General features: G+C 29.6%; 1 protein-coding gene and 1 long non-coding RNA gene across 3 annotated transcripts; one reads left to right on the top strand and one right to left on the bottom strand.

The window, feature by feature from the left end:
* Window positions 1-3072: 3072 nt before the first annotated feature.
* Window positions 3073-5584, top strand: LOC109806902 (cytochrome P450 81E8). Its single transcript, XM_020369433.2, has 2 exons — window positions 3073-4128; window positions 4831-5584. Exons 1-2 carry the CDS (start codon window positions 3247-3249, stop codon window positions 5434-5436), a joined length of 1488 nt encoding a protein of 495 aa, XP_020225022.2. The 5' UTR covers window positions 3073-3246; the 3' UTR covers window positions 5437-5584.
* Window positions 5585-6215: 631 nt separating this feature from the next.
* LOC109809652 (uncharacterized) lies at window positions 6216-10275 on the bottom strand. 2 transcript variants are annotated; one of them, XR_014428473.1, is made up of 5 exons: window positions 10140-10275; window positions 8378-8484; window positions 7224-7526; window positions 7085-7149; window positions 6241-6515 (listed from the first exon to the last, which is right to left on the bottom strand). It is a non-coding gene; the product is annotated as an uncharacterized LOC109809652 (long non-coding RNA). The 2 variants fall into 2 exon arrangements; XR_014428471.1 differs by lacking the exons at window positions 8378-8484; window positions 10140-10275 and having other exon boundaries at window positions 6216-6515; window positions 7224-7593.
* Window positions 10276-13195: the final 2920 nt, after the last annotated feature.

Raw genomic sequence — 13195 nt, 5'->3', positions numbered from 1 at the left:
GTGACCTGTTCAGATAGTGGGCCCTTGTCTTGGCCGATGTCATGCGGCTTATATCCAATGTCAATCTACGCTTTAATGTCGAGCTCAAGCTCGGCTTCGCGGTACGGATATTACAATTAATAAATTAAAAAAAAATCATTGATTGATATTGCGGTTGATGAAATGAAAGCCCCACAATTCTTCTTCTGCCTTTGAAGAGGAGTTCTAAAAATTTCCTGCCGATATAATATTTAATATTATTAATAGTGAAATTAAGCATACTTAAATTTTGAATGCATACTTAATTCAAGCGTCGTTTCTTGACATTTGAGTCACTTTTCTAAAGGCTCCACAATTGTTCAATGCATTCGTCCAAGCTAGATTTCCATTTTTGTAGCACCCATATGCATGTATGCCTTTATGTTATATCTAAAAGACTCAAATATATGCGATTTAAATAGTTGCAAATTCTGGTTTTAACATGAAGAAAGTATATATTTCGATGAGAACAATATGTTTTTGCTTCAATTAATGAAACTTTTTTCTTTTTTATTTCTATTGATCTTTTTCTTGTTTCTATATTACTGAATTTTATATATTAAATACTTATATTGAAAATCTATTCATATACAATTTAATTTTTAGAGTAAAAGAAAAACGTGAGAGAAATTCATAACTTAATTAGGTGCGTTATAATTAATTAGGTTGCTTACATATAGATAAATTAGGTACTTAATTGAAAAAATTAGGTACTTAATTGAAAAAATTAGGAATTTTATATATATGCGATGTATATTTGTGTTTTCTCTGATAAGTGATTTAATTGTATGTGTTAGTCTATTTATTTTTTAACATATATTTTATATTGACTAGTAACTTAGTGTTTGACTAAGTTAACTAAAACTAAATACGGATATGTTACTTTTAGTTCTCATTTTATTATAAATGTTTTATGAATTGTTACTAGTTGTATTAATTTTCTTTAACAAATTTTTGTGAATCGAATCATTATTGCCACTACAAGATAAAATAAGTGTCGACTAATAGTTATGTAAATACTATCAAAAATGTCGACGTTATTCTAAGATGTAGTATCAACATTTTTGATACTAAATTTAATTTGAGTTTAGTTTCGAAAAAGTTGAAGCTATTATTTAAATATAGCGTCATTTTTCTTATACTAACTTAATTTAAATTAGTATTGAAAAAATCAACACTATATATAAAGAATAGCGTTGGCTTTTCTGACACTAGCTTAAATTAAGTTTAGTGTCGAAAAAGCCAACGCTATTTTCTTTAGATATAGTGTCTCCTTTTCCGACGCTTATTTAAATTTTGAAAGCTTTGACTTTTATATTTGATTATTTTATAATCGATCTTAAAAGTGAAGACCTTTAAGATCAATTATTAATAATTGATTTTAAAAGTCTAACTTTTAAGTTTTACTCATTTAAAATTGGTTAAGCAATTAATTTTAAAAGTAAAAATAATCAATTTTAAAAGTCTTTTTTCTACTAGTGAATGTGACATCGGGAGTATAGTTAGGATTTCATTTTATGTTAGTTGATTTTCATGCATTAGATTTTATTTTGTATTCATTTTATTAGACCTTTCGTTAGTTATCATTTTGGTTTTATTGTTTATGTGATATCTCTATCCGGGTGATTTGCAAACTTGGCTTTTTGCAATATAAACTGTTACTTTAAAAAAAAAAATTGGGAACAAATTACATAATTAAAATACTTGGGTCCTAATTTTTTCAATTAAACTTGTGGCACCAAAGTGGTACAATTATGTTATATTGGAAAAAAGTGTAATTAAGCCTGATAAATACATTCTTTTGACTATCTAAATTATATTTTAAATTTATAATATTTTTATATTTTAATTTAAGGATATAATTAATTTTTGATAAATATATATTTTTTAGAAATATTGAAATTCAATATGTAAAAAAAAGGTAAATTAAAAGATATGAGAGATTGAGAAAAATTCCTAACACGCTACCATTGAAGAAAATAAGCTAAAAATACTATTGTTGAAACTTAAAAGTACTCTTGTACAATACATGTCTTTTAATTTATATATATAGATGCACGTCTGAAAACTCAAACTAAAATAAGTTTTAAAAAATTCAAATTAGAAATTAAAATGAGTTTCAAAAGTTAATTTCAAATTAAAATTAACATAATTCTAAAACTAAAATTTTCCATCATAATAGTTGTTATCTAAAAAATAACGTACAATAAAATAAAATAATGTTATTATAAATATCAAAAACGTTGACTAATATTTATAAGAAAATAATTATATATTATAATTTTCAATAAAATTTAGAGTAAATAAAATAAACACTGATAATGAATATAAACAAAATGAATGAAATATAACAAACTAAAATCTAATAGTAGACTAGTATAATAATTTAAAATAAATGAAAGAATTAGTACAAATATAGTATATTAATAATCTAAAATAGTTTCAAATAATATTATAAAAATAAACATAATAAAAATTCACAAGTAATAATAAATTGCTATTATAATAAAAACAATATTATAAAAAATAAAAAATCCTTATAGATAACACTCGAAAGTTCTTCAAAATCTCTCTCACAATACTCCTTTAAAATTCTTATATTTTTGAATACCAATGGATTGTTTTTAAGTTGTAAAAAATCTCAAATGAATACCAATGAATTTTAATGGACTCTTTAAAAAATCTTGAAAATCCAGATTGAATACCACTAGATTGTTTTTAAGTGACATAAAATCTTGATTGAATATCAATGGACTTTTTTACTCAAAAAAAGTCTTTTAAAATCCTACGAAATCCTAAACTAATACACCCCCTTAGTTTTCATATTAACATTTAATTAAATGGCATTGAATAATTTAGTTGTTTATTTATTATCATTTAATTTACTATTAACATGATAATTAAGTAACATTAAAAGATGGTGGTTAACTCTATTGTAATTTTTTTCGATCACAAAAAATAAAAATAAAAAATGACGTGATAAGTGAATACATGAACTTCAGAATACTCGTGCTATTTTATAGTTACCAAATTCGTTCAATAAATTCAGTTACTTGCATGAGCTCAAAGGCAACCCAAAACACCTGAATTAACGTGAGGGAATGTAGTAACAAGCATGTTTGCATGCCTGCTACTTGCCTCTATAAAATCGTAAGCTTTTGGTGTTAGAAAATAGAATCAACCAACTGTCTTGGTCTAAAACACTCTAGCGAGTTGGGCAGTAACAGTATGACTCCCATTTATTTCACCCTCGCATGTATGGTTCTTCTCCTCTCTCTCAAGTTCCTCATCCAAACCAGAAGATACAAAAACCTCCCTCCAGGGCCACCTTCTATTCCCTTCATCGGAAACCTCCACCAACTCCACAAGCCTTTCCACCGCACATTCCATGCCATGTCACAAAAATATGGCCATGTCTTCTCTCTCCGCTTTGGCTCCCGTCTAGTTGTCGTCGTTTCGTCACACCAAGCGGCGCAAGAATGCTTCACCAAAAACGACATCGTCTTCGCGAACCGACCCCAATTTATCGCCGGCAAGTACATCCAGTACAACTTCACCACCATGGCGTCGTCCAACTACGGCGACCACTGGCGCAACCTCCGCCGCATCATAGCGCTCGAGGTTCTCTCAACGCAACGTTTAAACTCCTTCGCAGATATCCGAAGGGACGAGGCCATGAGGGTCGTTAAAAAGCTAGCTCAGCGCTCACGCAATGGTTTCGCCAAAGTGGAACTAAAATCCATGTTTTCGGAAATGATGTTCAACACCGTGTTGAGGATGGTGTCGAGGAAGAGGTACTATGGTGAGGACTGTGAGATGAGTAACGTGAAGGAAGCAAAAGAGTTTAGAGAGATGATTCATGATTTGTTGTCATTAATGGGCCCGAGCAACCCTGGAGACTTTCTGCCTTTGGTGAGGTTGTTTGATTTGGATGGTTTGGAGAAGAAGCTGAAGAGTGTTAGTAAGAGAAGTGATGCGTTCTTCCAAGGGCTCATTGACGAGCATCGTAATGGGAAACGCATTGCTAATACTATGATAGACTATCTCCTAACTCAACAACGATCACAACCTGAATACTACACGGATCAAATCATTAAAGGACTTGCTCTGGTAATTATAATCTTGCTTTATTTTTGCCTTTTCATCACGTATCCTTTTTAAATTCAATGAGTCCCGATCGAATAGTAAACATATAATCACTTCTATTAGTGAATATTTGAACTTTGATTCACTGTATTATAAGAGACCACTTCCTTTAACTATTGAGTTTAATTAAGTCGTAGCTAGAATTAATGTATAAAACAAAATAGTATATGGGAAAAGAAGATAAGAATGGAAGTCATCATTATTGCCGAGAAATTAAGTCATATTATATCACTCTTTGAATAGTCTTTATATAACACTTAATTAAGTGTTATTAAATATTATTTATATTTAAAACACATATCATGTAATAATTCAACGGGAATATTAAAACTTGATAGATATGAACAAACTAATAATATCTTGGTCATTGTGGTCCAAAGAAACTGTGGAAACCAAATCTTAACTAGAAAAGAAAAGACAGAAAGGGAACTAGTGCATCTGAAATTTTTAAATACCATCGAAGTTTATGAAAGCTACAAGTGTCTTAGATTTTATTTTTCAAATATAAATTTACTTATTTGCAAGACAGATCGTTAATACGCTTTTATTGAGAAACTAAAAAAATTCAAATTCTAGAAAAGTAAAAAATTTAGTAATTAAGTTTAAAGAAAGAATTACTTAACATATTATTTTAATTGATTGATATTTCATTTCATGATTTTACAGAGTATCATATTTGCTGGAACAGACACATCAACCTTAACTTTAGAATGGGCCATGTCTAATTTATTAAATCATCCAGAAATATTGGAAAAGGCAAAAAAGGAATTAGACACTTGTATTGAAAAAAATCGCCTAGTTGATGAACATGATATTTCAAAACTCTCCTATATCCAATGTATTATATATGAGACACTTCGGTTATATCCTGCTGGTCCATTATTATTACCCCATTTGTCTTCAGAAGATTGCACCATAGGAGAATATGATGTACCACAAAACACAATTTTGTTAGTGAATGCATGGGCTATTCATAGAGATCCCATGTTGTGGAATGACCCTACACACTTTAAGCCAGAGAGGTTTGAGAAAGAAGGTGAAGCAAACAAACTACTTACATTTGGGTTAGGAAGAAGGGCTTGTCCTGGAGAAAACATGGCTCAACGCTCAATGAATTTAACTCTAGCCTTATTAATTCAATGTTTTGAGTGGAGAAACACCAATAAAGAAATTGATATGACCGAAGGAAAAGAAGCTGTTATGTCAAAAAAATATCCCTTGGAAGCTATGTGCCAAGTGCGCCAATCACTTGCAATCAAGGATATGTGTTAACCATTAATATTGTTATAAGGATATACATGTTATAATGTTTTTGAATAAGTTATGAGAATATATATGTTATTGTATCATGGTGGTTCTGTGATGGCAGTACCCGATACTAGAATATTAATAATGTTAATAACATTTGTGTTAAAGTAAATGGTGTGATGACCTTTATAAAATTAAACTTAATATTCAAAATCGTTTAAAAGTTTTTCCCCAAAATCCTTTTGGCTTTTAGTTGTTTATGGTCATAATTTCTTCCTTTAGAATGAAATATATTTATACAACTCACTACAAAAAACTTGACTTATAGAGATGGACAAAAACTGTCACTAAAAGTAAAAAAATTGTTGGTATAACTCATTTATACATTGACCCACAGATATTTTATCTGTCCATTATAAGAGTCCTATAACAACAACTATTGTTTGTCTCTATAGAATTTTTAGCTGTCACTATAGCCTTAATTTTGATTTATTGTATTTGGTTCATTGCCTGTAGGTAAAAGTTGTTGATATGTACTTACAATTCCTAGCTGTAAGTAATTTGTTTATTATTTTAAAAGATTATTTTATACCTACAATCTCTATTTATCATTTACTATTATTTAACTAATTTAATTATTTTTAATATTACTTATAATTTTTCAATATTAATTATTAATAAATTTGATTTTTAACAAAATTTAATATAATTAAATTTATAGATATATTATTAGAAACAATTGTAAAATGTACTATATCAAACTTTGCATGGACAAAAATATATAAGCACTTAACCATGACTTTGTTTGCAATATTCAATTATATGTGTAATATTCTATTTATATATTCATGGATGTAGCTTTATAATTCTTCAAACATTCAGATATATTGGATAGCGATAATGAGCTCATAGTTTGCTCTAAAAGAAATATTATCTCTATACTAAAATATTTTCTTTTATTTTATTGAATTCAAAACCACAAAAGCACCAAATAAATTTCCTATCCTTATTGCCACAAAGGTCTTTAGTCATAGAAGTATTTTCTATGCTTCAAAGTTTCAACAAGAAGTCCAACAGTGTCCGATTAGTGTATAATTTTGTACCTGCAAATTCAACAAGTAAATATTAAATTAAAGTATGAAAATTCAAATAAAAATATTTTTACAACAATACAATCTAAAAATTTTCAACAATCATTTTCCAATCTCCACAAGAAAAATTAGTTAGGGAGGGAAGGGAGAATACAAGTTTACCAAGGTGTTATTTTTCTTCATCTAAGACAGTGATAAAATTTACTATATCAATATAAAATATTAGATAGTGATCCTACACATATTATCATATATGTATGCCATTCAAGCATCGTCGAATGTAAAATATCATCTTGAGAATTTGCCACAACTATAATTGGATATTGTTTTTTAAAATCTTATTCCCAAACTCAAACAATCACATCAATATGACTATTACTAGAAATCAATTTTCACAAAATTAAGTATGTCAATCACATAAAATAAAAAACATTATAAACATAAATTTGCAACAAATTTCAATCATAATTCTAAAAATAACAATATATTTTTAATCTCCCAAAAAAAATCATAATTGTAATTCCTAAACATCATTGAATATACGTTATTGAGAAATAAGACAAATGAAAAATGATATGTACCTTCATCAAGTCTCCACCGTCATCAAGATCTAACATAAATCTTTAGTATTTGCAATATCAGGTATCTAAATGAAGAAAAAAAAAGTTATTCATTTATACAATGTCATGTAATAATTATATTTCTTGTAAGCATTCATACCTCTTGAGCTACAGCATGTAAAACATTATTGATTTCTGGATCTTCTGAAAATTTTCTTTGAAAGACCACAACAATATTTCCCAACAACTTTTCTAACTTTTGTATTCTATTTTCTGCATTGGAGTTTTCAGATGAAACATTTGAATTTACACGTCGTGGAAGCTTACCAAGACAACGTACACGTCCTCTTTTTTCAGGCCCTTTCACTTTTGAGAATATGTCATTCTTCCAATTTGTAGAACCTATTGTGGCATGTGGGTTTTCTGAGGTTTCTGCCTCTATCATATGCTTCTTTAGTTCATCCTACACAAAAACACATTATATTCATTGAAAACTTAAGATTTGGATAATATATATCTATTATAAAAATTGAAACTGCTTGTATAATAAGTTCATCCCATTTTTTCACATCCAAGAAAAATATGAATGAATCAAAGAAATTAAATGACAGTGGAATGTATAATAAGCCTCCTTTAAAAATTGATTGAACTTATCTGGATTGTTTCTATCATCAGATTGTTGAACATTGTGTTCATTAAAAAATGCTCCAGAATCCCTATCCTCATCATTTATACATGTATCATCACTATTATTATTTGTATACATAGCAAAAGCATCATGAATCAATGTATCCATGTCATGATCAAACTCCCCTTCTACTTGAGATGTACTCACAAAATTAGAAAAGCCAACTTGTTCTCCATGAAAGATCCAATTAATATATCCTTTTAGAAACCCATGATTGATTATGTGTTCGTAGACATTCACTCGAGAGTGCCACTTGAAATTTACACATTTGGTACAAGGACATAAAATTTTTCCATCCTTAGATGATCTTTCGAAAGCATAATCAAGAAAATTTAGAACCCCTCTAATATACTTCTCTTTATTTAGAGAGACTTCACAAATCCAACTCTTATCCATTTGATACAACAAACTGACAAATAAAAAAAAAAAACTCCAATAAGCAAAAATAAATGGATACATAAATTTAACTATTTTTAAGTGACTATTCTTAAGTGACTATTCTTAAGTGACTATTTTTAAGTGACATAAAAAGACAATTTAACTAACTAATAATGACAAATCCAAGATCTTCATTTGCACTTTTCAAACCAAAATTTTAGGAGTTTTTTTGGATGGAACATACATACCACAATTGGATCCAAATCCTCAACTTGATCTTGTTATTTTGCTACTATCCAGATGAACAATTACCCACTCACAAGCAACAAATCTCAACTCTACCAATTGGTATCTCCTGCTAAGAGAAAATGCCAAAGAAGAAGGTGAGAAAATTTAATAATAATCTATAAAATTTAGTTAATATTCTAAGTCAAGAATTATATTGTCATCTAATCTAGATCATGACTCATAGTATGGTAGTAGGTATTGTTATTTCATAATGATATAATTATTCTTATTAGTGACTATGATAAAAAGTAAACTAATATTTTGATTAAAAAAATAAAAAAAATACTAATTAAAATTTCACAAACAGAGACATGTTTTATGATAATTAATACATAGCTAGTATGCAAAAAGAGAATAATAATCGTAATGATTACTAATTAAAATCACTCTATTATTTGAATCCTATAGCTACACCCAGGGTTGCTATTTTATGATAATTAATATATGAATTTTACTATATCTGAATGTACATCGAAGATTTACGGTCCAATAAAGGAATTGCTATCAGAAGAAAACCCTCCAGTCTACAGGGACATTACTATGAAAGAAATCTTGACAAACTATTATGGAAAAGGCCTTGATGGAAACTCTTACTTGCAGCCCTTAAGGCTGTCAAGCAATTATAAAGTATATGATTCTCATTAGCTTTAGTCTGCATTTATCATTGTCGATACTTGCCTTTGGCTTTCATTTTCTGTATCTCTTTAAATTTCAATAAACAGCATTAAGCTCTAGAAGCAAAAAGTAAAGCTAAATTCAATCAATTGTACTAAAATACATAACTTATTGTATTATGACAATAACTTCTTATGTTCTTGTGGGAATCAACCTGTTTTTCATATTTTTGTCGCTGTCAAGTACAGTAACTATATTTTTTGGGGTTGGTTGAACACTTGAAGCTCTATATATTCTCAGTTTTAAATCATGTATTTCACCATGCACATTCTGAAATCATGACAAATTTTCTAAGGTTATATCTTCCTTCATAAACCAACTATAGAAAACTAATTCCCAACTTTAGATTTATGCGATATATGAGTAATCACTAAGGTTATATCTTCCTTCAAATCCTGCTACGAACTTATTAAAAAAGTATTAAATGAAAATGCAATGCATTAATGTCTTGAAAATATAAAACGCGTCTAATACTTGCATGCAAAGTTCCTAAATTGCAACCACGGAGACACCAATTCCGACACAACAGAACAACTCAGCTACATAGGGAACTCGAAGTTGATGAAAAATAGAGACAAGGGAATATAACCGTAATGAGAATTCCCAAGTTCCTAAATTGCAACCACCAAGGCATCAGAACAGAGATTACATCTACAACATTATGTAAAAAAAAAAGTCCAAAACTATAAAAAATAATATTGCTATTAAGAGTTGTGGTTACTTTTATCTTCTGAATTCAAGCTTTAAAAGGACTTTCTAAATAATATTAACAAAAAAAGAATCAGAACAGAGACACCACACAAAATATCATTTCCAATGAAGAACATTTTCACTATCTCTCAATCAAGCAACAAAAATTCAATATAAGAGAAGATTGAGCAAAAGAACAACTCAAAAAGCAAATCGCAATGAAATAAAGGATTCTAGAAGAAAACCTAGATTAGAAGAACACAAGTGTTACGAGATCTACAAATTTGGAACCAATCCTTTAGATTGAATAAATAATGTGTGAAACAAAGGCATGAAAAGAAGAATATGAAATCAGACCTTAAGATTGTTTAAGTTTGAAGCGATGAACAACCCTATGAAAAGTAAAAGTGATCTTCATTCTCTCCACTGCGAGCTATTTTGATTTCGATCTCCAGTGCAAGTTATGTTGATTTCGATCTCCGCTGCTTAATGAGTTGTGAATATTAGTGGTTACCGTAGGAAATAGAGAGAAAGGAAGAATTTGAAATCATACCTTTAGATTTTTTATGTTTGAAGTGATAAAAAACCCTTATGTAAAGTACAAGTGAATATCACTCTTAATACTGTGCCTATTTCGATTTCAATTTCCACGCAAATCTCTCTTTTCAAATTACGCTAACTAAAATTAAGAAAAAAAACACGTGACTAGTCAAATTGAAATAAAATAGATTAAAGTAGTTATAAATAATTTATAATTACTTAATATTTTTTTACACCATAATTGTTTAATATTTATAAATCAATAATTATTAATAAACTCAGTAACTTACTTAAATAATTGTTAGTAACTAAATAAAATATTGGCTATCAATAAAATATTTATTAATAATTTTTCAAATTTTACCTACATTAAGTGACTATAGGTATATGTTTTTGTGATTTACATACATTAAACATGCGTAGGTAAAAGTATTTTTGAGTTTTTACTTACATTAACTTATGTGTGTAGGTAAAATTGTGTGTAGGTATAGATCATTTTTCTTGTAGTGACTGTTATACTAAAAGAACCTTGAACAATATATAGTTAAATAAAGTTTTCAATAACACTTTTGTGTATTGTTAATGCCTATGCAATTAAAAGAGGTTTACATTTAACAACATATTAATAGTGCTATTATAGGTTATACTCAGACGATGCTTGTAATAAAATAGTGTTATTGCAGGATCCCTTTAAACAACTATTATTTTAAATAAGCGTTACCAGAAGACTAATACTAGTTTTAAATAAGTGTTGGTGTAGGACCTTTTTAGACTACACTTGTAATAAACTAGTCTTGGTCATAGGGTCCCATTAAATAGAACCTACTTTAAAGAAGTGTTGTTGTGGGGTCCCTTTAAACAACACTTATTCTAAAAAATTGTTATTGTATGGTCTATATAGACAACACTTCTTCTAAACAAGTGTTGTTGTAGGATCTATTTAGACAACACTTGTTTAATACAAGTTTTTTTGTAGGATTTGTGACACCTTTCTACCTAATTTTTTTTATGTGATATTGATGGAACCCTTTTTCCATTGATGGATGAGAATTACCAATGGAAGACTTCCTTACCCTAAGGATCATGATTCTTCAAGTGATTCTAGCCTTAAGCAAGGATCATGGCCGAAAATGATAATGAATGTAAGGTGTTCAATAAAAGGTTTGAGAAGTGATCTAGGATTTGGCTCACTCCAAGGTTGATGAAAGCCACTCCTAGGGTTTAGCCACTCAAGGTGGAGATAAGAAACAAGTTGGTCGAATAGACCAAGGGGAATAAGGATAAGATACTAAGGTAGAAGGCTTTCTCAATATCAATATAATCCAAAGTAAATACATGAAGGATGACACCCTAGGGTATTTATAGATTAGGGTATGAGGTCATGGGCCAATGATGAGGGTGGTGGCTAGGTCTAGAAATGTGTGCAGTTCCATGCTAATTGGGAAGGAAATGCATCACAAATACAAGGCACATGTAACCCTAGAAATGACGTCCACTTGGTGGCTAAGGATGAAATCTTTGGTTTGGCTAAGCTACATCTAGCTACATAATAAGATTATGCAACCTAGGTGCCCTCCTCTTGGGCCTAAGATTCACCAAGCCTAAAAATAACATCAATAAACACCAAAAAAACACATCTAGGCCTAATTACTTAATCCTTAATATAAATACCTTAGCTATTAAAAAAGATAAAACAAAAACCTATCATATAGGATATCCCAAAATACAAGAGTAAAATGGAAAATACAAGAATAAAGAAATAAACCCTAATCTGTTAAAGGCCTAGGAGAGGAATAATACTCAATGATCATCATAAGCATAACTCTAGCTAAGGTAGTCTCTCCTCCATCCTCTTCCACTCTCCTAGCCATAAACCTAGTGATGGGCCCTACATGTATCCATAAGAATGGTCCTCCATTATCCCCTCCTTCTTGAGAATGATTTGGCCTTAGACCAACATCTTCATCTTCAATGTCAGTTTCCCTTACAAAAGGAGTAAGATCACATGCATTAAAACTAAGGCTGACACCATAATTAGAAGGAAGATGTAGCTTATATGAATTGTTATGAATCTTTTGGAGGACTTGGAATGGACAATGATGCACCACTAGAAAAATACTATTCAATGTCGCTATATTTACATCGGTTCCCTAGAAAAAAATGTAAAAAAATACGCGGTGACAATTTTATAAATAAGTAAAAAATATAAGAATATTTACATCGGTTCTTCCAAAAAATGATGTAAATATGAACAATTCTACATTGGTTATAGTAGTGACCGACGTGGAAATAAAATCAGTGAAGTATTCTACATCAGGTATCCTATTCTACATCGGACGCACACTCATCTCAACACTCTTAACACTCTCAAACACTGATGGCATCCTTGATAACATTAATGATATTAAATAAGGGTGATGTAGAAGCCATGCTACTACAACTTCACCACCTTGGGGTCGTCCAACTACGGCGACCACTGGTGCAACCTCCGCCGCATCATAGTGTTCACTACAAGAAAAATGCTAATTTCCGACGGAAAAGGGTAAATTTCCGACGAATTTTGTTTTTTCCGATGGGTTTAAATCCGTCCAAAAAAGTGGCGTCGAAAAAAAATTCATTGGAAATAACGTTGAAAATTTCTGAAAGAAAATTCCGTCAGAAAAGACAAAGCAATAGAAAGCAAAGAAAATTGAAATGGAAGATTTAACTAAATTTCTTCATCAACCACTCTTAGAAAATGAACAAAGTGAGATGCCTAAAAAGAGTGAATTAAAAGAAACTGTAGAAAAGACAAGTGAACAATTGCCTAAAGAATGGAGAAATTGGTAAAGGAGTGACTACTAGAAGATCTATAAAGAACATATATATGTAAT

The sequence above is a fragment of the Cajanus cajan genome, chromosome 1 (assembly GCF_000230855.2).
Source record: "Cajanus cajan strain Asha chromosome 1, NIPB_CcT2T_4, whole genome shotgun sequence".
NCBI lineage: Eukaryota > Viridiplantae > Streptophyta > Magnoliopsida > Fabales > Fabaceae > Cajanus > Cajanus cajan.
Note: the sequence above shows the minus strand (reverse complement) of the source record. Positions and strands in the feature narration are given on the sequence as shown.